Raw genomic sequence first — 25,638 nt, 5'->3', positions numbered from 1 at the left:
CCTGAAAACAGGGATATCAGTTCAAGAAAATGCCCAGAAGTGCAGGGGAAGATCAGGGCCTGCAAATGAAAACTGAGCTTAAAACAGGACAGCTTTGTTTACTTGACCAAAAAAGAGAAGGTTGCAGGACTGGCTTTTAAATCTAAACTGGAAAGAAACTTTCTAGAACGAGATAAAATCTTTCTTCTGCTAAATCATATAATCAGCTTCAGATCCTCGTACTAGCTGGTTTTGGATTATTAATAGCTGTGCTGGCCCGCAGCTGGCTAAGGTAAGCGCGGGCTGTCACCAATGATGCGCTCGTTCTTATGGGAAGGCGGAGTTAGGAGTCGGTGTCGGGGCCATAAATAGGGGTCCTATGGAAACCAGGCGTGAGTTACCACGGGCCAACGCTCCGAGCGAGCATTAGAGGGCTTGCCTGAACCCTCCGCGCCCGGGCCGGCGAGCAGCGGGGCAGGGATCGATCCCACATCTGTGCGGGCGGCAGGGATCGATCCCACATCTGTGCGGGCGGCAGGGATCGATCCCACATCCCTGCGGGAGGCAGGGATCGATCCCACAGGGAGCGCACAGCCGCTGGAAGCGCAGCTGCGGTGCCGGGAGCCCTTCCCCGGCGCGGGCAGCATGAGCCCCGCGGGCAGCACCGTGGTGTTCTCCGCGCTGCTGCTCCTGACGCCCGGGATTCCAGCGCTGGTGGAATCGTGCAGCTGTGCCCCCGCGCACCCGCAGCAGCTCCTCTGCGACTCGGCTCTGGGTGAGTCCCGAGGGCCGGGGGGCATCCCACGGGAATTCCCGGCTCCGGGGGAATCGGCTCCGCCAGGTGCCTTGGGCTCTGCGAGGATCTTAAAAACCCCACTCTCCTAAAGAGAGGGCTATGGCAAAATGTATGCCAGAAGCTGTTCTGCTTTCCCAGAGCGTTCTGTGGTTACAAATTGCTGAAATTGCTGTGCTATAGAGTGGCTTTTTCTGATTTCTAACAGAGAAACGGCTTCTTTTAGGTCCTAACTTAGAGTACACAGGGAGGAATACCCGGGCTTTCAAATGGCTACTCTTAGCAGTATCTGTAAGAGAATATTCTACCTAAAATATGCCTGCTACGTGTAAACTGTGCATATAGATATTTCTACAGCACTTTGGGGGAAAAAAACCCCAAACAAAAAACCCCACAAAATAAAAGTCCCCAGTGCCAACATGCCAAAACATTTGATCTTTGTTCTGCTAAACTACAATTTCTTTAATTTATTCTTGGGGTTTTCTGGAATTTTCAAAAAATATTCGAGCAGGAAAGTGATAGGCCCTTTATTTTCTGCAAACAAACTGGCTACAGCAGCTCTGTATAAATATAACTTCCCAGCCTTTGGGACAAACGTGTTTCATGATATTCAGTCAGCACTGTGCTTGAGAATAAAGATCACAAAATTAAAGTGCATGGGGATGGGAAAATGTGACACTTTGCAGTCTTTTGATTTCATTAGCTCAAGCTAAGGCTGGTTAACTTCCATCGGGTGTGAACAGTAAATGTAGAACATGAGTTTCCAAAGTGTCACAGAATTAGCATCTCCATGGGACAGGCAATACCTTCTGCATACTGATTCATTGCTTTTATGCCCTGACAGAAAATCTTTGTGGCCACTACAAACTCTAAGCTCTGTTTGTGGCCATCAGTTAAATTGGTTTTTAATCTGCCCATGTTAAGCAATCTCTTTCGTGAAATTACCTACGCCAGGCATTATACACTTGGGGTTGTTTAAGGAGTGAAAGGAAATAGAAGCTGTGCTACCAGGAGCTCAGCTGTATGTGTGTACATTTAACTGTATGAGTCTGATGCATTCCTGTACATAAGAAAGTGACAGTTTTTCAATAGACCTAATGTAGAGATTTTCCTAAATACACAATTTTATAGTATAGAGGAAACTCAATATATATCATAAGAATGGCTTCTCTAATGAGGATTGCCCATAATGAATATTTTAAGATTTATCCCATTCTGAGATATATTTTATGAATGGCAGCTATATCATGCTACTTTTTTGCAATCTTCAGTATTTAAATATAAATAAATAAAACTATGTTTGGACTTGATGCTCAAACTCTCACTTCTATAAATATTCCTATTTAAGTAAACTGCACCTTTTGGCTAAGAAACGTTTATGTCAAGGATCCCTTTGTTCAATATTTGTAATTTTAAAATAGCATTTCTACATATTATAAAACAAGAGATGAAGGTAATTCCTCATATAAATAAATGTTTTTCTATATGCATTTGCATATACACACACATAAACCCAGCTCTAAGCATTTACTGGGTTTGCTTTGGCCACAATATTTTGCATAAGCTGAGCAAAATCCCTTTTAAGGAGCTGGAGAAGGCCAGTGGAGCTGCCTGCCCTGTGTGAGAGCAAACTCCATGAAGCAGCTTGGCAGAGACAGCTCCTCCATCCCAGTGCCAGCAGCCTTTGTGCCTTCCCCCCAGGCTGTGGGCTGGGACTGCCCATGGGAAGGGGCAGCATGAGGCTGGAGCCCTGGACACACACAGCACATCCCCTGGGAATTAGGGCTGTGCCTCCACAGCTCTGCCTTGTGACCACACCTGTGGTCTTTGGGCCACCAGCATCTAAAGAGGGACTGTAAAACAGCAAGTCTACCATGCAGACACATATCACAAACCTCTCCTGGCAGCAGCACCACACTGAAAGACTCAACATTTTCATACTTCCAAAATACTGATAAAGAAAGGAACAGCCACTCTTCAGCTACCCAAGTCCAAGAGAGCTGAATGCTAACCCAGCGACATGCTGAGCCTATTTTATTTCTGTCATTTAAGTTCATCCACCTATGTACCCACAAATACAGTCAAGTATTTCCTTGCAGAATAAACCCCTAGAACATCTTATTAAAAACAAAAAAACCCCACACTATGCCTCTAGATTCCACAGTAAAAATAAAGACAAGTCTCAGGTTTGCTCATGGAGCTACCAACCATCCCCTTGCCAGTTACTGTGTTATTTCTCAGTTTCATTCTATAACTGTAAAATTTTTAATATCCTTTAGGATGACTTGTGATTTGGGTGGAGTGAAAACGGAGGTGGAGGGGGTTGAATTGACAGACCTTACTTGAGCCACTAACTGAATGCGTGGAACAACTCATCAACCTCAGTGTTTATGAGAGAGACCCAAGGAAAAAAACAAGCAGAGAAATTAAGTCCAGGACAAGCTCTTTCACTTTTCCTTTTGTTCAGGTGATTAGTGCTGCAACACTTTTGTCTTCTAGGGCTAGGAGGCTTTTGTGGCTTTACTCTCTAAATGGCCACAGGTACCACACAACTGAGTAACCTGGTAGCAATAATGGGCTTCCTGACAGACCTGGGGGCAGAGGGAGCTCCTGGTCCTACAAGGTGCTGCCTAAACCTAGAATAAGGGATGAGTGCAGAGCCCTACAGGTGTTAGAAGATTGTACCCCACAGGAAGAACAGTAAATCAGGAGCGTTGCACCGGTCCTGCCATTCACCTGCCCTTGGGTTTGCTCATCTGACCACGTAGCCTTGATAGAATGTGATTTTGTACCAGTTTGAGCAGTTTTCATGAACTTCTCAGAAGTTTTAAATTTCCCTTCAGACAGAGGTAACTCCTCATCAGCAGGAAGTGCTGAGCACCATGAAATGCACACCTTTTGTTAAGAAAGGGAGATACATTCTTGTGTTCCTTTAAATAGTGCTGAGGCCCTCCTAGAATGTGCTGGATGCCTTCAGACCCCAGCAAACACCTCTGCTTTCCAACAGGACTTTCACTGGGAATAGAGAGGAGAGGTTTATTAAACTTCCACTAATTGCACTGCTAATTGTCAGTGCTGACCCCTATGCCCAGGTTTTCTCCTCACAGAAATGCAGTGTGGGCAGGATATGCTGATCAATATTTCAAATATTTCACTATAGTGCCAAGCCAATACAACAAAATTCTTCTGATAATTGTTTTTTCTGGAGCAAAACATGGATGCAATTGGGTTTACCAGACAATGCCAAGACAACAAATTTCCCTTTTGCCACTGACTTTGGCTTCCTGGCCTCAATTCTAAACCAGCGAGGACATCAAAACAGACAATCTGTAGAGAGAAAAGGTATTTGTGGAGAGCACTGATACCTTTCTAAAGTCTGGCACTTCTAATTCATGATGATTTTCTCCCTTAGGCATAAGCAAGGTTATTTTTTTGACAGAAGGATAAATATGTAAACACTTTGCATTTCTTAGCTCTGTAACACCAGTTCCCAACCTCAAAGTCAGATTTCTTATTTAAATTGTCTTATTATTGTTTTTTTCTTAAGCATATATTAAAAATTATATTTTTACTGAATATTGGGCACCACAGTCCAACAGAAATGATCTGGAGTACCAATAAATACATAATATAGCTTCAGAGAATAGTTCTGTAGTTTTGCAGAAGAGTGGCATGTTTCAAAATGCGATGGAAACTTTACAGCTGGAGCTTGGCAGCATTTTCAGCCTGTTAAAATCTCCCAAGATCACTGAGATCAAGCACTGTAAAGATGTGCCCAATGATATATTAAATTTTAATCACATTTAAACATAACAGTAAAAATTTTCTTTAAGTACACCAAAATTAAGTTTTCAAAGTCAGCTCTTCTGGGACAAAATTACAACATCCTATTTCTTTATTATTGAATTTCAAATTAAAACTTTCAGAGCTCAGTGTCCCACAATTTTGCCTCTCTGCAATATAATACTTGAATAGTACTGGAATTGATTAATTTGTGCATCATTAGGGTGGGAAGTAACTTTGCCTGATGGGAAAAATCAACTAATGTAAAATGTATTGGAAATGTGGATGGTACTTCTTCCAGGTTAGGGAGAAAAGGGGAACAGTGAAATCAAAGCAGTTTTTACGTTTTACTCTTACTTCTTTTGTGTTATATGCACTCACCACACCCCTACTCCCACAGCAGTGTGACTGTGCAGGTCTGGTTACTGCACGTGCTGTTTGATGGGCACCTTCAGTGGGGGGTTTGACACAAGGTTATCATTGAGGTCACCAACCTTCACGTGTTTCGGGGTACAGTGTTCATACAGACGGTAACAACCCCACCAAAAACCATGATGCAACAAACCCCAGTCTTCTGTGAAGGTTTCAGCTGAGTCCCATAAAAATGTAGACCCTTGATGCTGTTGCTTGGGGGGTTGGGCAGGACAGCCTGGCTGTGGGAGACCTGGCAGGACCCGGGGTCACAGGTGACTCTTTCAGACACCCCTCCGACAGCCCTGGGGTCACAGCTCACGTCTTAGAGTTGTCTGCAGCCTTCTGGACTTGGCCATGGCATGGAAAACTGATGGCACCTGGTGTACGACCTGCATTTATATTATTTTCCTACCAAGCAGAGCTCTAGAGTGGAAATCAGTGACCATAATGCATTTCTAGAGTAACCTGTCACTGACTGGAAAAGAATATGCATTTTCTTATTTCTCAGGGGTCCCCCACAGGAATGGAAGATGAGTTTTTACTCCAAGAATTGTGAATTCAAGGACAGAAGTGCTGTTCTAGTTCTGTCTCAATGAACAGGCAAAGCACTGCACCTGAGCATGGTTCTTGCAAGGATTATTATGAAAAAAGAAGTGGTGAGACTGCATGAGTGCCATGGAAGGAGCATGCTGTCAGAGCTGTATCTTCAGAGCTTTAATTATATTAACCAATCAATCCTCTTAAAACAAGCTAGAAATTATATTAATCTCAAAACTAATGTTATTCATATTTGGCAGGTTTAATGCACAGGGGCTGATAATATTATGTGCTCAGCAAGGGGCTGAGGGAAGTGGAGTTCCAGTCCTATGTGTCCCATTAGTGCTCAGAAAACAGTGTTGGTAGGTAGGAGTCATTAACAGTCACTCTTCCCTATGCCCACTTTTTTTTTACGTGACAAAAATTGAGTTCATTAGCAAAAATTATTGAGAAATAGACATTTCAACCCATTTTTCGTCTATTTTGGCTATCAAAGAAGAAACATAGAGTAATTTTTATTACTTGTTTCTTATATATACTTTTATATAAATTAATAGAATTTTCAAATAAAATTTAAAAAACCCTGGACAACGTGAATCCTAATAAGTTATTTAGTTTAAAGTAGTAAATGCTGATGCATTTAGAGTGAAGAAAAAACACCTGCCACCCTGCAAAGGCCCATCACTGGTACAAATGCCTGCGGATTACAATTAAGGCATAATTGCAGTACATATAAATTTCTTGGCATCATAGCCTGAAACTTCTAAATGCTTTCAAAAATACCGTAAACTGGCTGCTCTGACTGCGGAGATGCTGTGGAGTTAATAACTCCTTACAACTCCATGTGTTTGTACCTGTCTAGCTGCATGTCCAGTGAAGCACCTCAACGTTCCTGTTCCATGAATTGCTGGAGTGCTGCCACAGGAATAGCAGTGAGTTCTTCCATTTGCAGCTGACATTTAACAAAATGTTAGTGAAACAGCTTCCTAGGACCCAGACTGAATCTCCTGTTTGGGAGCAGAAAGAATAAGACCTGAATAAGACCTACAAGTAACTCTACACCTGCTTGAGGGTTTAGGATAGAAGCAAACACTTACTTCAAAAGTCCTTGGGAAGTTACTTTCTCAGCTCTGAATTAAAGACTTAGCATGCCAATAGCATGCAACTCTATGAAATATTTCCCATGTTCTGTAGATGACTGCTCTTCAAAACCCTGCTACTTAAACAGGAAAATGGGGCGCAATCTGGGAAAAATGCAGTCGTCCTTCCCTCTGCTTGGCTTTTCATGGCATTGTTCCCAACAGTTCAAAGTCATAGTGGTGAAACGCAGTGGCATCACAAAACTGAACAACAGTACAGATTTTTAAGGAGCCAAATCCACTGGATTGACATTCCTGTCAATTTGAACATAGCTGAAAACTGTAACATAATTTAGTTTTAGTGAAAAAAAGCAGAGCTGGCTATTGTGTAGTAGAATGAAATCTCAGAGGAATTAAGCTGGTTGCCTGATTGAGAACTCAGTAACACCAACTTGTTGCTGAGTGTGTTCTTAATGCAGGATAAGAAAGCTAAGAAATTAAGTTACTTTTATTGAAAAGCATGTGTTGTAGTGCCGGGAACTAAACCCCATTCTTTCAAAAACAACATTCTACACACACCAGCTGGAAAACAAAATTCAAGCCTAGAAACAAAGACTAAATACTATGAAACAGAGAACATGAAAGACTGTAAAACTCTTAATCCTATTATTCTCCCAACTTTAATCCCTAACTTTCTCATTAAAAAGTATCTCAGCAATGTGGGGTTTCTTCCGCCCGGAGGAAGGGTCAGGCCACTGTGACTGGAAATCCACAATAACATCATGTATGTTGTTCTACAGACTTCAGAACAGAAAGGGAGTGTTATTCTTCAGCTGAAATTAGGCAGATGTTGATTACTAGTCAAATGATGTGGTATTTGAGGCTTGCAAAGTAGAGAGAAATATTTCTGGTAACATGAGCAGCAGCTGTAAAAACAGTGCAGAAAAATAAAACTGACCTTGAACAACATTAGGAAATCATGGTAGTTTTTAGTTAATATTTAAGTTAAAAGAATACCATACATCTGTTAAAAATACACTTACCTCTTCTATTTGAAAGTTTATAAAAACTAGATTTTAAGACCTCACTCTCATAAATGGAATGTATTCTTCTAATTAAAAAAAAAAAAAAAAACCACATAATCTTCTGGTTTAACAAGGAAGCCAAACCCAATCAACTCTTGCCTTCAACACAAGGAATTTTTGCATCCTGAGCCAAAAACACAGAGATCCACAAAATCCTGACCTACCTGAGAGTCCTAATGAGCTTAAATATGGACCTTCTACATTCTGAAAGCCTCAAATGGAAATGCAGTTTGGATGCAGAATAGCACAGATCTGTGTTAATAAAACACTTAAGAGTAACCAAATTCTGCAAAGCATTTACATTGAAATATAATACAGTGCAAATTAACATCCATATCAAATGGTAATAAAAAAATCCTAGGTATCTGTTTAATCAATTTTGAAAATACTCATAAGTTTTTCAAAAATTACAATGGGGTTCTTTTTAGCCCATGTGACAAACCTTCACTCAAAGGCTTTGGTTTCTCAGTTACAGATATAATTCTTATCTCACCACACTTCTCATGTAACTGGACACACCACTAAGACCAGGCAATACTCATCCATACATGGCTTTCCATAGAATAAAGGGGAAAATTATGCTACTGTTACAGTCACATTCTTCAACAAACTCTTTGTTTACAGATCCAAAACACTTGTGTCCAAATAGTCCAAAAAGTTCTCCTTTTCTGATTTCTTGTGATTTCAGAAACTGTGGTTCAGTTAAGTACTGCACTGATGATTTAGTTATCTTACAGGTGGCTATAAGCATTTATTGATGGAATATCAGGAAACTAAAATACAAAGCAGGGAAAAATGAAATTGCCTTTATGTCCTAACTAGCAAAACATCTTTTGAACAAAAGATTCTTTGATTTTGGGTCTAGGAGTTGTGGAGGAAGAGTGAATATTGACAATGTAGACTTACAGATAAGAAATCCATCCTGCAAGCCCACAGGAGAAGAATTTTTTCTCAGAATTGGGCCATCTTTGTTGCTGCTCATTCTGTTTGCATCTAGAATTGAACTTAGTACCACAGCTTCAAACATCTGAGTTGAGTTACAGTTGGGAAGTGAAACTACTGTTTGCTGATCTGTCCTGTTGAAAGATAAATTGACAGATGAGCCATTTGCTAAACACATTTGTTCTTTTTTAGCTGTTTAAAGATCATTCAAAGAACATTCAACACTCACTGATTCTCAAAAAAGTACAGGGATTAATGTTAGGTTTCCTTTCCCAAAAGAATCAGAGTGGACTAGAATCTCAGTGGATATCCTGAAGTAAACATCTTTCTCTCTACTGAAGTCTGAAACAATTAAAAACTTGTGAAATAATTCACAAATTAACACTGCAAAAGAATTGTTGCAGTCTCCTTGATGTTGTAAAGCATCAAAAGCAAAGAAAGCAAGCAAAAAGAATGAATACTACAAAGAATTTTTCACAGGTGATGATGGCAGCCAGCAAATTTTGATTAAAAAACCCAAAACAAAACTAATTGGTGGTAAAGCATTTGGACAGTCATGGCAGAGGTGGTCTCTGGATGACTGGAAGTGTTCCAGTGAATTCATAACTACCAGATTCTGAAAGATCCAAACAAATACGAATTACTTTGCAAAAGTGCAAGTTGCCTGAGTTCAGCTCAGGCTGCTTACTGGAAATAAAGATAAGGATTCACATGCCCCCAAGCTGAAAAGCAAATACCTGAAGCAATAAAAAGTAGCAGAGCTTTTGCAAACGTAGAGTACAAACCTTTTTTATGCAGTATAGACAACCTCAACCCAAAATGTGTAAATGGAGCTCCAGCACTAGCAGAGCCTTTTTTTAGACTCAGAGTAGAGAAAAATGAAAAAAAAAATACAAGTGGGAACAAGATAAAAAATAATGGCATTTTTATGAGACTGTAGTTGGCAAATCCTTCAGCAAGAACAGAGAAACCAGAATATTTGCAGTTCAGAGACTTGCTTTGAAAAGGCTTTAAACAGTTCAAGTTAAGGACAGCTTACTGATCCATAATATCCTCACGGTACTGGCACATAATAGTGTTACTCATTGCTTTGTTGCATGAAAACACAGCAGCCACGATCCCTGCTCCCAGGGACGTATGGAACACACGCAGAGATTCCCCCAATTTCTTATCATCCCAATGGCTACACTTCCTCCCTTACTGAGGCAATAGTAAGTGAATGCTCAAGTACCTACACACAGAACAGGTACATCCTCTGTATTTCACACACTTCTCTTGTAGAGATTTCAAATGACTGAAATGGCACTACTGCCAATCGTTTTGGAAGCCAACATAGGCAAATCAAATACTGAAACACAAGTGTAAGAAAACCTTAATTCTCCCCAAACTTTCTAAAGTCTCTAAAATAATCTGCTTTAAAAATTCAGTGTGTATGTAGAAGTATATATTGGGTATTAGGGGCCCCTGGTGGTCTAGTGGTTAGGGTGCAGGACTCTCACCGCTGCGACCCGGGTTCGATTCCCGGCCCCCCGGGCAGATGGAGCTCATTAGCCCTGTGAGGCAATCCATCTAAGAGAAGGTCACTCTAAACAAACCTATGTTCTGAGACCCTCACTGCCACTGTCCAAGTTTGCTCGGCCCCGGCAGATGAACCTCAGGATTAAAGGGTGGGCTCAGTTCAGCGCACGCTGTGTCTCACCTAAAAAATCCACTGCGCAGGCTCGAAGGGTCAATGACCTTTCCCAAATCTTCGCTCGCAAAGACTGGCCATTATTATATTGGGTATTAAATGACTTATTTTAATGTCAATCAGTCCATAACTTTTGTCTCCTTTTGGACAAATTGCCTTCTTTTGGAAGCATTAGTGATACCTATGAGTTTCAAGCAGTTACGATGCTCCTTCTGTATCGCCAGTGCTCCTTTCTTCATTTCATACGTATTTTGAGAAATTATAATATTTTCCATATCCATGAATACATAGTACATGAATATTTAAGCAGGTTAATTTGCTTTCTTCATTGGTGAGACTCAAAGCTTTACCATAAGTAAATGTGGCAAGGAAGTGTGAACAACTGAGTCAAATAGATGGCAGAGAAATGGAGAGTGGTAATGCTGTACACATGGGACAGTTGCTCTAAATTACAGAAGACTCCTACAACTTCTTGTCTATTTTGGGATTTTTTAGGCAATACAAATCAGCGGCCAATAGACCATATTTTACTTAGAATTCTATCCAAGATTTTTATCTATTCTATCTTGTGCAGTATTGCTTTAAGTGGGTTCATTAATTTTTGTCTGTTGTCACAAATCCTGTGCAGATTCCTGTTCTTTTTTGAGGTTGATCATTCATTCTCCTTGCCTGCTGACTCTTTCCCCTCTCTGCAGGAAAGTCTAGTTCCCTATCTGAAGAATAAATTTCTTTGGTCATATCTCTGTACTCATGAAACACAAGTATTCCACATTGTGTTCTCAGGTTCCTTGGCAGCTCTGAGAGCATTTCTTGCCAGTATTCTTCTTCAAGAGAGCAAGAGCATTTAAGACTGGACCATAATATAGAGGGTACAGTACCTATGGCCTCTAGATGCAAATGAGGTCAATGAAATAGTGTGGCTACACCTTCTCTATGGAGTTTTTCTTGGGCTCTTTGCATTATTTTACCATAACTTGACTTAAGGTGAATACAGTAGACGAGGCCAGTTTTGCCCACAGACTTTTAGTTAGTTTTCTTTCTGGTTGTTCACATTTAAATTTTTGGCCAGTGAGAGATGCCTGAGTTAAACTGGAGGCAAATCTGATCTGCCTCCAGACATGGTGGCCAGGTAATGCTGAATACAGGCATTGCACCTGGAGCAGCTATTTTGTGACAAGAAGGAATTAATTACAGTTCCTCCTGGGAATTCAAGGTTCCTCTCTGGTCTCACACTGAATCCTCTCCATTAATTCACCTCCCAGACTGAAGATGGGCACTGCTGGAAATCTCATTATCCGATATGTCCCCAGTCTTCCCTTACAGAATACACAGATTTTAGTATTGTGTACAACAAGTGACAGGGTGTTAATAAAATTCCTTCTTTTTTTTTTAATCCTACACTAAACACCTGAAGGCAATCCCCTGTCCTTTGCTTGTGAGGATTTGTTAATAGACAACTCTTGGCTGAGTTTTGTTCTGGCTGCAACGTAACCTTGTGGCACCACCACTGTACTGCAGGCTTTAGGTATTTCCAAGTAGTTTATCCCAATATATAAATGATTACTTTAGTTGAGCAAAGTTGCCTGTCTTCAAACACTGGGACTGCGACCAGAAGGTTAAGTGACATAATCTTACCACTTGTTTAAGTACGGTAATACTATATAAAATATTATAATACAGAACATATTATTTCATAATTCTAACTTGTAACAATGAGAGTAATTCTTCAATCAAGAGGTTTCCCTCTGTTACTGCCTTAGAAATAACTCAACAGTCTAAAAAGATACTACTTTTAGGAAACATATGAATTTCAGTGCACAAAGTGCAAGTATTTGCTCTGTTCAGATTCCAGCTCTATCTGTGCCTTGGAATGGGCTCCCCAGTTCTTTGTCTCTTTTCTCTTGAATCGTATTTCCTTGTGTTTGCCTCTGTAGTGGGGTAAAATCAGTCTCGTAGCAGTGAACTTCTTATAAAAAAGCCCTTAGTGTAAGTACTTCCTCATGATCATAGAAATCTCTAACACACAAAGTGATGGTGCCGTTTATTTACAGGTATTAATTAGTGTAGCTTATTTCAGAGGGAAATCACCCAGCTTTAGGAAAGATGCACTTAATATCTTTCTGTTCTTATTATATATAAACAATTTTGGATTGTATAAACCTCAACCCTTTTCTCCTAGCTGTATTAAACACAAATATATCTGATGTTATACCTAGTAAGTTCAAAATGACCTTTCATGCATGTAGAAATGGCTGGAAGAGGTTTATTATTACTGAGGAAAGAAGGAATAAATATATTCCTAACACACCTGTAACACTGACTGCCCAAGAGCCAAGCTGATTTACTAAACAGAGCACTGGTCTCCTGTAACTCACATTAACGCCCTCTCAGTTCGGTTCCCCGCAACAACCAGCAACCATAAAGTAGGCAGAAAAGTTTAAATTTTATCAAAGTTGATTTACAGCATATGAATTCCACGGAAAAGCTACATCCCCCTACTGAAATATCAAGGTGAAGTCTTTTGCAAAACAGTCTGTATTTTCAGTGCAGAACAAATCTGAGGCCGACGGGATTACTGGAATTGGAATATCAAGGCTATGCATATGTGTTCCATATATGCAAATTCCTCATAAGGAACCAATAACTGCCTGACAGATAAAATGATATTATTACACTAAACAACCAGAGGCTGTTCTCATTCACACAGAGGAGAAGCCAAGACAGCCACGGAATACTTGAAACCATGTCTTGAAAAGAAGTGCAGACTCAGAGGAATCCTGAGTCCTGACCACCCTCTGGACCACGAGTGAGGAGAGGGAGATGGCCAGGCCCAGGAATGCTCCATCAGGAAGTGCTTGTGGTTAAAAACAGAAGCAACCACATGAATCAGAGGTTTCAGGAGACAGCTAGACGACATCGATTGAAAAAAAATATTAATGCACAGAAAAAAAGAAAACCAAGCAGGATTAAAAGGCCCCAAAAGATCTGTGTGAATCTGAATCTGGTTTCAGGAGAACAGAAGAGTAAAATCCAAATAACTAGAAATTTAGACATCCTGTAATAATAAAACTTTCTTACTGTTAAAAAAAAAATCCAAAGCGCAATTTGGTTTTCCTTTGCCATCTGGAAGCTTTCTCTTAAACAAATGAATGAAACACACACAACACAAAAATACTTTTCATTTTCTTCTACACATCCAGTAAGAGATCTCTTAATGACAACCCCCAGAATGTTGGTTTCAGCTTCTCACAACTCCATGAGGACCACTGCAGCTACCAGTGATCATCTGTAATGTTCCTCTCAGATGCTAACAAGTAGAATTTAATAAAAATAGGAAAACTACTGTTTCAACATCAAACACAAGGGGGAACGTAGTTTTAATTATCCTAAAAATGTTTGCATTGAGTAGGCAGGAAAAGATTTCCTGCATATAAACCATGTTATGGTACTGGGAAAATAATGGAGCTCAATCCTGTTTTCTCAGGCCTTACCTTCAATATTGAACAGACTCTTTAATGAGAAAATCTTTTTTAAAGCAGTAATGATGGAAAGAAAACAAAACATGATTCTAATTTGTCCTTGCCAGCAGTGTAGTACACACAATCCACAACACTTTTCCTCTGGAATTAGATCAAAGCTCTGAAGACACACTGTTAATTTGTGGGAACACAGCACATCTGCAGATGATTAAAGAGACGCTGCCACTTACCATGTGAAATGAGGAATTTGCTGCTCAGATTTAAAAGAACTCTTTCCTTCCAATCCATAAGTCTCAAATGCTCCTTAAAAAGAGTTTAAATGGCTTGGGAGGAGGGATGACTGTGCCAAAAGATAGAGGACCTGAGCTTTGAAGCTGGAGGTATCTGTATCACGTTGGTTATTACATTGACTTTGCTCTGCTAATGAGCGAGGAAATGAGAATTGCCCGTGATGAGGTGGGACTGACCTCTGCCTGGCTGGGTTTCAATCTGTGTTTTTTATTCTTTTCCTTTAGATATGATAAATATGAGGTCAATCTATCAAAGAAATGGTTGGGGTTTTTTTGGAAAAGCATGATTTCGATGTCACAAAAATTTTCCTCTACTCTGGCCTTTGCCAGTGTCTGTCCATGCAGGCACAGATTGTTTGTTTTACAAGCCCCTCACCTGCAGAGGAGCTGCAGGAGTCGCCACCCAGAACAGAGCAAAAATAGGATGCTCAATAATTTTGGGGGATAGAAGTCCCCAGTGGGATTTTGGACATATACCATATTCTTAGAACCTCGTTATTCACTGTGCCTAATAGTCCTGGCATATTTTAAACATCATACACAAGAGAGATGCCCCAAACAAAGAGAGGAGAACAATCAATTTCTTCTTCCATTAAATCTCATACTTTCCTTGATTAAAGAACAGGAAATAAAGTGTGTTAAAAGAGGGAGGAATTGATTTATACAGGTTTACACAACTGATGATGTGCTTTGTTAAGCTTCAGAAAAGCAAATGAAAGTCTATTCTCGACTTCTGATTTTATGCATAAAATCAATGCTTTCATTTTGTCTGGCACAGGCTTTCAGTGTTACTTCAAGTCTATTTAATTGATCAACAATTCTTCTGTCATCAGTGTCCCTTTCCACACTGATTATAATGATGGGTATTTTGTAACATTCTATGGGATTCAAGTCTTTCAAAGATTTTGATGGACAGTTTTTGTCAAAACTGAGTGGCAACATCAATCAGATTTCCAGATTCATGGGAATTCAGATTTACATCACAGGCAGCCCATTTATTTTTATTTTCAGGAGTTAACTTAAGGTAGTGATCTTATAGTAAGAGCCTTAATTCTAGCTAAAGTGTCAAAACAATGCTAAAATCTATCAAGATAATTTTTGGTTTTGCTTGCAAAATGAGGCACGTGCTTATTTGCATTTAAATCTTTCTCTCTATTACAGTGATTCGAGCAAAAATATCCAGTGAAAAGGTGGTTCCTGCCAGTGATGATCCCCTTGATACCCACAAAATGATCCGGTATGAAATCAAACAAATAAAGGTACATGGAATCACTCTGCTCTTTTGAAATTCAATGGTCATAACCTCTGTATATGACTAGCTTAGCTTAAAATGCTGGAAGCTGAAAAAGACCCAGTTAGACCTGGGTGAACTACACAGAATAAATCAAAGGAGGGTTTAAAAAAAATGCAAAAGAAAAAAGCAGAAGGCTGTTCTGACATTCAGGAGCTGTTTGTCAAATAATGATATTTTGATGACAATTTTATTATTCACAATTGCTTAAAGATGACTTGGAAAGAGGCTGAAAGAGCAAGGCCCTATGTTCACAGTGAATAGGGATATTTGCAGGAGTCCTTCCCTCATATTAATATAAACCAAACTCCATTTTTATGAAAGTTGCTAGGGAAGCAAACACCAAGTGGGAGCACCCAAAAACACAATCATTCAGAATCTCACAGGATTTTTCCATTATTTGTTCAGCTCCAACAGGTGGATATATTCATTAATGCACTTTAAGAAGATGCATCTTGGTCCCCTTCAAGTCACTGTTGAACTCTCACTGATGTTAAAATAATCATGATCTACCTGTTTCTGGAATACACAAAAAATAGTCTCTCGATATTTACGTGTGTGAGTGTGCATTAGTGGGGTGGTTTGGTTGGTTGGTTGGTTTGTTTTCCAGGCAGTTTCACCTCTCATTTTTCACTGAATATTGTTTTATATTATTTGCACTTTTACACTTGCTGGAACAGAAAATCTTTATGAATGGCTACATGCTTTCAAAAGAAAATTCAATCATTCAAGCTATATCAGTAGATCCCCTCACAGGATCTACTGAGAAAAATCTACGGTAAATAAGGATGGTTATCACACACAACTTCTGTTAAGGTTTTAAAGGAATTTCAACAAGCCAGTCTTTACATTGCTAAAAGAAACTCCAAAGCTCTTCACAATCTGCGTCTTCTTAAATACTAAGGATATATTCAAATGTCTCTTTACAGACATAAGCACATAAATACCAGAGGAATTCTCCTTCCCCCCATTAGCACTTTAATGTTCTATTGCTCCTCAGCAACACTTCAGTAATTTTACAGAAATGCAAATCATCTTACGCTTCAGCACAAACAGGAACAACGAGAAGTCTAGTCTCAGTGATTATTTTCAGTCTATAATCCTGTACTGGGGCCTCTGGTGGTCTAGTGGTTAGGGTGCAGGACTCTCACCGCTGCGACCCGGGTTCGATTCCCAGCCCCCCGGGCAGATGGAGCTCGTTAGCCCTGTGAGGCAATCCATCTAAGAGAAGGTCACTCTAAACAAACCTACGTTCTGAGACCCTCACTGCCACTGTCCAAGTTTGCTTGGCCCCGGCAGCTGAACCTCAGGATTAAAGGGTGGGCTCAGTTCAGCGCACGCTGTGTCTCACCTAAAAAATCCACTGCGCAGGCTCGAAGGGTTAATGACCTTTCCCAAATCTTCGCTCGCGAAGACTGGCCATTACCTTACCTTACCTTACCTTATAATCCTGTACTTCAGTAATAGTACACTGAAATCTCTGAAATACATTTCTATATCGAAGCTGTTCTGGAGTTTCTCCCTATTTTTCACAAGTGGAGGCCTATTCAAAACTCAGCATCAGTTAGAGACGTTTATTTAATTCCAGTCAGCTTCAGAAGGCAAGTCAACTAGGACTGGACAAACCAGAGAGATCTATTTTCTAATAAACAATGCCCTACATTATTACATGAAACATTAGACTAACAAATGGGTCTGAATTGTCCCACCCTTCAAATTCTTTCCTCTGGCCAGAGGAGTTCAGAGGAGGCAGGAGCTGAGCTTTCCCTGGCACTCAGCTGCCTTGGGACCCAGGTCCCTGCTCCAGGCACTGACCAGCCTAAATGGAAGGATTTTGGTTTGAAATCTCCACCCCCCAGAGCGTGAAAACACACAGGAGCTCTGTGACCTGCCCATCCTCTGTGGAACTGAAAAAAGCCAATAAAGGCAACTGTGCCTGATAAATCCCACAGCAGAGACAAAGAGTGAGGCAACTTGTTATATTCTAGGCATGTAATTCAGAGTTGGTGTATGGGCAAAAATTGAACATGACCAAGCCTACTGAAAAATTACTGAGAAATACATTTAAATTAACAGAAGTTTAACAGAAAATTGTTTACACTGTAAAGCACTCACCACGTCACAAAAGTAAAAAGAGTGAGGAATTTTAAATAGCTCGTGCCTGTAAACATTTGGTAAATGTAAAATAATCAATAAAAAAATATATAATGGTGTACAAAGTCAGCCAGATTTGGCCATCTCCATGGAATGGGACAGCTCACAGCCTGACTAGTAACGGCACAGAAATAGCTGGGCAGAGATCCTCAGATGGAGCCTCGTGGGTCGGTGGCCACACTCCTGGGTAACTGAGAACTTTCTGGCTACAGCAATTAACTTGATCACACCATTTCTCACCTCAGGTGATAACATTTAAAAGAATTTAAATCAATAGTGCACGTCAAAGGGTCAAATATTCTCTGTTCACTGTTACAGTGAACAGTTCTCTGAGTGCTCCAGAGCCCTTTCTCCTGATGACCCGAAGGACAAACTGCAGGGCCCTTGGAATGGCCAGTGGCACTGCCCACGGGCTTGGGGCTAATCCTGTGCAGGAACACGTGCAGGATGGGGGATAGGCTAAGAATTTGTTTATATAGCACAGAAAGGAAGAACAGACTCTCTAATCATCTCTTTTGAGCTAAAAGATGCATTGAACTAAAATACGATTATCAACTCCGTGTGAGTTTTGGTGAATACTATTTAGGCTACTAACATATTCACACTCCCTCATCAGTTCTTCTCCCCTCTTGGAAAAGGAACACAGAATCTGTGAAGGTTACATTTTACTGCAACTGAAAATTCAGCAAAATGGTGCTGTTTCTCTGCTCTGGGCTCTCTGGGCTGTTTGACATGTAACAGTAGTGTGGCTTGCTTATGGTAACCCTGTTACAAAAATTATATTCCTGTTATTTTAAATCCCGTGCATTAGGCTTCACATGAAAACACTGCTATTTTAGTCAGAAATATTAAACATTCTTTTGATATTAATTTCTAGAAATAATAACAAGGAGGTTTAATGATTTTATAGAGATGGGTTGGCATATCGAGAAGCCATAAATTTTTTCAATTGCTGTTCTTATTTACAGCATTATACTAAAGAGAGGAGATAATATGTGATTTATATGCAATTGAATATGTGTCTATATAATATTATCGTGACTGACTTGGTCATCGCACTTGCCCCAAGGAGCCAGCTACACATTAAAACAGTGCCATGACTAGATACATGAAATCAACAGTTTTTACCAAATTAAACAAGTATAAACAAAATTGCTAACTATTTTTCACGAGGTGCATGGATGGAAACCCGCTGAGAGAACCAGACTGCTTTTCCAAGGGGTGGGGTCACTCCCAGTGGGAATATGAGGAGATATTCAAGCTAAACATGAAGGTATCTACACTTTACAGTGACACCTGCAGTTTTAAAACTAGATATTAATCACTATTTAAAGCTAAGAAAATAAGCCATGATATAGTTGAAAAACCTTAGAGAAGAAAGAAGATAGAATAATGTAATTACTAGAACAGAAACATGCCTGAGACACTGGAAGTAATACAGATGGTTTTTTAAAAAGGAGTATTTTAAAATTTTAAAGCCCTGGCCGTGTGCTGGTCTTGGTTACACCCATCAGGAAGACAAGGACAGTGTAAAGATAGATGTTAGCACCAGGCTCACACCTCTCTGTTCCCCCAGTTCCTCATCCGGTTTTCCTACCTCAACAAAGTCCTATCAGGAGCCCAAATGTGCACAGTGGAAATCAAACCACAGAGAAATATCCAAGCTTTCAGGAGATGAGAGAATATGATTGAGAAGATCAAATACGATTGACTGAGTTAAGCAGAAGATTATAATCTTAATAAATGCTTTAAGAAATATATAGGTCAAAACCTAAGATAAGTCAGACTGCAACTTCAAAAAAACCACCCCAACCAAGCAACCAAAAAACCTGCAACAAAACAAACATCAATCTCATTTAAATATTAACTAGACCTCTATTATATTTTGCTCTGTTTGTTGGGGGGTTTTAATAAATAAATCAATTTGTGTTGCCTGCATAATGCCTCTTAAGTTATTTGAGATCAAGGGATGAACTTCTGTGCTGGGCTGCTGCACCAGATTACTTTTACTCTAATAAAATTAGGCACATTTTCCTCATCATTACAGAGGGTTTTTGTGATTTTCTCTGCTGCTCTGTACAGGATACCAGTTTGTTTTGTGTTTTGCTTTGTTTCAGTCTGTTTGGTTTTTTTTACTTAAGTGTTTCAAATCACATTTAATATTTTTGGACCTGAAGCCTGGTGACAACGTTGGCTCTTTTTCTTCCATAAATAACGCTTCAAAAAAACCAACATATTACAGCGTGTTTTCTAGCGCCCTGTGCTATTTAAATCTCCTGGGAGAACTTGAGTAAAACACAAACACATTTTCCAGTGACACCAGCTGCAACTGGGAGAGCTGCCCTGGGGAGCTGTGAGTCCTGCCATTGTCCCCAGCTGTCACCACGTGCCATGATGTCACCCCAGGCTGCCGGGTTTGGTGATGTCACGGAAGGTGATGACAAGCTGACCCTTCTGAGGCTGAGCCTTCTCACGTTGGGGCACAGCGAAACTTCTTTGGATCTTTTAATGGCTTATTTTAAAGATTTCTTTTGCAGTTGAAAACGCTGATTGAGAAGCAGCCACTCTGAAAACTGCTTTGATCCTGATCTATCCATTTTGGTCCTGTAAAACCTAAGAGCTGGATCCCATTTTCCAACAGTTATTTGAGAAGGTCCCACAGATCAGAACTCTGGATATGGAAAACCAGCTTGCTTTAGTGACCAAACAGAAGAACAATAATAAGTTCCTCAGCATGTTTAATGTCCCAGGAGATACCCACCATTACACTGATGAAGAGAAAATTTCCCATATTAATACACTGAGAAACATTTGCACCTTATGATGCTGCAGCACCAAGGTTGAGATGATTGATGTCTCTGCATTGCTCCTTAAATGGAACATGACAGTAGAATATAAATGGAAGGGAAAGCTTTAACAATCCATTAAAAACACTGAAAAAGCACATTTTAAAACCTATAATTTAAAAAATGAAGAACTACCTAATTTCCTTCTAAAACTCTTGGAAATGTTTTATTCAGTGAATTGAAAGGGTCTAATTGTTGGTGTTTTCTCACAGAATTTTGGACTTTGGAGCCTTCCTTAAAGAGACTCACCATCTATTTCTTTCAGCTGCTGTTTGCAACTGTTTTTTCATGGTTTTTCCCCACAACTGACTTTCTGTTTCTATTAATTTTTAGATGTTTAAAGGATTTGAAAAGCTCAAGGATGTCCAGTATGTCTACACCCCTTTTGATTCGTCACTCTGTGGAGTGAAATTAGAAGCCAACAACAAAAAACAGTATCTTCTGACAGGTAAAATATGGGGCCCTTCCAACTCAGCCTATTCTGTGACAACTAATGTACCTGTAAAACCAGAAGTAACTGCTTAGATTGAATTTGCTAAAACATGCCAGCCCTTGTTAAAAAGGAATGTATCTATGTACTAAACACAAATACAATGAGATGTACAAATTGCATTAAGCTGTAGTTATAGTGTGATCTTCCATGTTTTCCATCCTTCATCCAACAATCTTAAAGTAGTTCCAAAGGAAGCGAAGGTCAGTAATAATTAGTAAATAGAAAGAACTATGCCATTATTATTTGATTAAAACCAACAGTACTGATTTCCCCAGGAATGCACACATGCCTAATGAGACAACACATGCTATGCCTGTGCAGATCTGGCGTACTAAGGAACTACAGATTTTTCTATAGAGTCTTAAAATCTTGTTTAACATTTGCATCCGTCTCTTGCTGGCAGATTATTGGTATCTTTTGAAAAATATCCTTCTTAAATCTTTTACGTTTATACAGCATGCAGTCAGAAGAATATTCTCTCTGTTATGATTAAATTAATTTTTAAAAAATGTTAAGTATGACTAACCTGGTGCAATTAGTAAAAAACTTGAGGTATTCTTACACTTCTGTTTTAGTATTTAGAAAACACTTTTAATTGTTTGGCTTATATTTTGTGTTTTCCATGCTGCAGGCCAAATTTTAAGCGATGGCAAAGTCCTCATCCATTTGTGCAACTACATTGAACCATGGGATGATTTATCCTTGTCTCAAAAGAAGAGTCTGAATCAGAGATATCAAATGGGCTGTGGCTGCAAGGTGAGTACAGAACAAAACAGTGCCTGTGGTGGAGCCACCTGACAGGCACCAGCAGCTTGCAGTGGTGGGAACTGTTCTCTTATAAACAGCATTTTAAGGAAAGCTGCGAGGTGCTAAAGCAATGCACTGTTTCCCACAGATAACCACCTGCTACATGGTGCCCTGCTCCATCACTGCCCCCAACGAGTGCCTCTGGACAGACTGGCTGATCGAGAGGAAGCTCTACGGGCACCAAGCCAAGCACTACGCCTGCATCAAGAGGAGTGATGGCACCTGCAGCTGGTACCGAGGTGGGCCCCCCCCCGAGAAAGAGTTCATTGATATCAGCGAACCTTAAAACCAGCACTTCCTAAAAAGCCTTGGAGTCTCATTCCATCCACCACTGCCCGCTCCCAGCTTTGAACTGCCATCGTCTAATGTATCTGTTGCTTAGAAACACAAACAAATTGTCCTGTACAGTAAAGTCCCAGTCTGTGGGACTGGCACTGGCGTAAGACAAGGGACAAACCTCCTGGGGGTACCTACTCTGTGCTGTTATGCTTTGCACAGAGGCTTGAGCTGAGAAAGCTCCTCTGTGTCCTCCAAGGCATAACAGGTTCCCTTTGCCAATATGAATGTACAAGAACAAAAGAGTTGCCAGAATTTGTCCCCCGTTTGATAACCTACAGATTGAGAGCACCCCGTGTTGTATTCCAAATCTTTCCATTGAACTACGGAATGTTTTATAGAACTATTTTTTTTCTGTATGAAAGTCTTTGATGCAAAAGAATTATTGTACAGTGTATATGTAAAGTATTATAACAATGTGCTATTAAAAAAAAGATTCACAAATATTTCCTTACCTGTTGAAACAAGTTGAACACTTCTGGGATTAAAACAATCTGTGCTCCACATTTTGTATATTCCTTATGTCACAGCTTTCTTTATCTATGGAGCTGTAACATTCAGTGATAACTAAGCTAAGAAACAGCCTTGATATACAAAAGCCTCTTCCCAACTCAGCATTCCTATGAACTAGCCACACCTTGCTGAAAGAAAAGTCAGATCTTCTAATGCTTCAGCATTTCATGGAACCAACACAAATGATGATAGGCTGAAACTGCTCATATTTACAGAAAACTTGTCCACCCTCAGGGCAGCTGCAGCACTTGCTAATGCCTCTCTCAATATGTGACCAGGTCATTGTATTCCAGCACTGTTAAAAGCCTTGGCTTTAGAAACTCATGTGAAAACATTGCAATAGATACTGCACTTACACAGCAAGTGATTTCTGAAAGCTTTCAAATATTTGATCATATTTAATGATTTTTCATTCATGAATACCTATTGTAGTCTGTCACAGTGAATTTGGCTGCTTGTGAACTTGTACTAGAGAAGTGTTACGACACATTTTGCCTTTTATTTTTTTAATGCCTTAACTTTTCTAAATTGATTCCTGTAGCTAGTAGCTAATCTCACACATATCTAAGTTTACAAAAGTAATTAAATTCACAGCAGTGAAACTTCAGAAACTATTTCAGTAAATGCCAAAGTTCAGACAGTTGTCCAGCTCCTTGTGTCCCAGAAACTGGGGCAGAACCCTCAGGCAGGGTGGGAATCTCTAATAGCTGCCATGTCTGATGTATTTTACTCTCCCCAATTTTCTATATTGGATTTCTTTCACTTCATTCCAATTTTGTCTAGAATTACTCTTGAGTATTCCTTACATGAGACTTTAGAACACAGGCAGAGATTTAGACAGTTCTGCTCTCATTTGGTTGGATCAGGTCTATTGAAAGGGTTAACATCCTTTACCGGTTCCTGTTAACCCCAGGGTGACATTCCCAGCCTGGGGGCTCAGTCAGAGCCACCACATTATTGCTCAAGGGTTTTCCAAATAGTTCCTCAAATCTGTTTGCTGTAGACTCCTAATAAAACCACTGGGACTTGAACTTGCAAATAATATGTGCACATCTTTAAGTGCACAGACATCTCTCATGCCATTCAATTCAACGAGGTAGTAGTTTGGCCATGAAATTCAGCAAGTCCCATGCAACATAGAACACACTAAGGTATGATGCACTGGATAAATAACAGAGACCTGAAAGAAACCTCAATGCACAAATTATTTTTGTGACCTATTTTCACCTTTTTAATGTTTATTTTGATTATTGCACAAATGCATATTAAAAGGATAGGTTTCAAAACGCTCTTCTGAGAATAAATATCGTTGTTTTCTTTTTCTGGGGCTAAATTTATACATTTCCAATGAAATGCAAATGGTGCAAGGCCAACAGGAAGGCATGTCATTGTTTCTTTCAGGAATATATGTCCTATAATATATAAAAGTCAATGTTTCACTTTTTATGCACTGTAAATCAGTTTTGTTATTTTAATTTACAATCCTAAATTAAAACATCATGTTTTTATAAAGACAAAACTAAAATTACCAAACACTATTCATTTGGACCATAGATTTACTATGGCTACTTATATAAATGAAATAAAAAGAATAAAACGGCTTCACTTCTTCCAAAAAGAATTGATATTGCAGTGAAAATATTGGCAGTGCTGTGCATTTATATTACTAATTTAAAGAAAGACTTAAAGCCAGGCCTTATTTCCTCATGTGAAATCAGAACAATTCCTAGAGAAGCCCATGAGAGCTTAATAACCACACAGTGTCTGAGTCAAGCACAGGGCTGATTATTATTCAATACATGTCCAGTGTAGCATTTGTTTCCAAATCCATTTTGATGTGATGCTGTCTTTTGGACAGCACTCTGCAGCAAACAGATATTTTCTGCTTTTTAACTCAACATAGTTCTGTTTCTCTTTCAGTTTTAGAGTAACTAAACCTTAAACTCAACTCACCCGACACAGATTGTCTTCTTTGTGTGCCTTGTACAAGTAAAGGTTTTCTTTTATATTTATGAACAGACTGTAATACAAATTGTATGCCATAATTAGATTTAAACACATTTTATATTTGTCCTGCCATAAAATATCCCACATGAGGTGTTTCACAGTTAGTGGCTGTCGACTTTGATTTCTGGCTGAGCATAAATCTGAACAAACTCACCACGACGGGTGGCACAAAGATTATTTTTCTCCCTCGTGTCAATAAATATGGCAAGCAAAGCTTTACAAAAACCCCTCTCAGAACGAGTTTTTATTTTCCCTGAGATTCAGCACTGAGAAAGATTATGAAAAGGCTTGACTACGATGTGGCATCATCAATATGTTATTTTCCTATCAAGGTTTTTACTGTAGTGGCATTGATATATTATCCACGGCGGATTATTTTTACAACACTTTATTTTTACTTCTTGAAAACGTATGTGTTTATATGAAAGGTTAGAGCAGGAATATAGCCTGGCACAACACTTGATTCTAATTTGAAAATGACTCACACAACTTATGATAAGATTAGGGAATAGAAGCGAGAAGGGAGATTGTACAGATCAATGGGGAAGAAACACCACCTTGAATATTGCTGGCTTTTTCTCAATGTTCCAGTTAAGTTTTAATTAAATTGTTCAACAATTCTGTTGAAAAAGCCATGTTGTCTTTTTTTTCATGACAGAGAACATAAGAGGTGGGAATATAGTGAAATAAAGGGAACTAATTACTGAGGGAAAGGCTGTAGATATGACTCAACTACCAATGAGTTCAAAAGCCTTACAGCGTTTTGTATAATCAGTCTGGAATGAATGTTTCTGTTTCAAAAAGTGTTTCATTAAAGCAGCTCCATTTTTACACAAAAGAATGGCATCTTTGTTTATTTACCTTTTTTTGCCGGCTAAAGACTCAGCACAAACCATCAGCAGAGTGTGAAAGAAGCAGAGGAAAGCCCAACACAGGCACACCTCTGGCACACTCTGCTGAGCCCTCCATTCCCAGAGTCTTGAGGCTTTCTCCTGCTCCCCCATTGCCCCTGGGCTGGTTTGCACTGCAGGGGAGGGAGAGCTCCCTAAGGTTTCCCCTTAAGGAATAAGAAAGGAAGGAGCAAACACAAGAGGAACTACAGAAAAAATATTTTAAACCA

The 25,638-nt window shown here is 39.6% G+C and overlaps 2 protein-coding genes across 2 annotated transcripts in view; one reads left to right on the top strand and one right to left on the bottom strand.

The window, feature by feature from the left end:
• The window catches only part of SYN2 (synapsin II), a 171,523-nt gene that overhangs the window by 57,631 nt on the left and 88,254 nt on the right, over positions 1–25,638 (bottom strand). The window lies entirely within an intron of this gene.
• Positions 386–25,356, top strand: TIMP4 (TIMP metallopeptidase inhibitor 4). Its single transcript, XM_017832754.1, has 5 exons — positions 386–754; positions 15,233–15,330; positions 20,696–20,810; positions 21,487–21,611; positions 21,751–25,356. The coding sequence occupies exons 1-5, from the start codon at positions 625–627 to the stop codon at positions 21,946–21,948; spliced, it is 666 nt and encodes a 221-aa protein (XP_017688243.1). The 5' UTR covers positions 386–624; the 3' UTR covers positions 21,949–25,356.

Source organism: Lepidothrix coronata, unplaced genomic scaffold, assembly GCF_001604755.1.
Source record: "Lepidothrix coronata isolate B3197 unplaced genomic scaffold, Lepidothrix_coronata-1.0 Scaffold205, whole genome shotgun sequence".
Lineage (NCBI taxonomy): Eukaryota > Metazoa > Chordata > Aves > Passeriformes > Pipridae > Lepidothrix > Lepidothrix coronata.
Note: the sequence above shows the minus strand (reverse complement) of the source record. Positions and strands in the feature narration are given on the sequence as shown.

Coding starts and splice junctions, on each gene's coding strand:
- TIMP4 (XM_017832754.1), top strand. CDS start 625: ATGAGCCCCGCGGGCAGCACCGTGGTGTTCTCCGCGCTGCTGCTCCTG. Junction 755..15,232: donor CCTCTGCGACTCGGCTCTGG/GTGAGTCCCGAG, acceptor TCTCTATTACAG/TGATTCGAGCAAAAATATCC. Junction 15,331..20,695: donor ATGAAATCAAACAAATAAAG/GTACATGGAATC, acceptor ATTAATTTTTAG/ATGTTTAAAGGATTTGAAAA.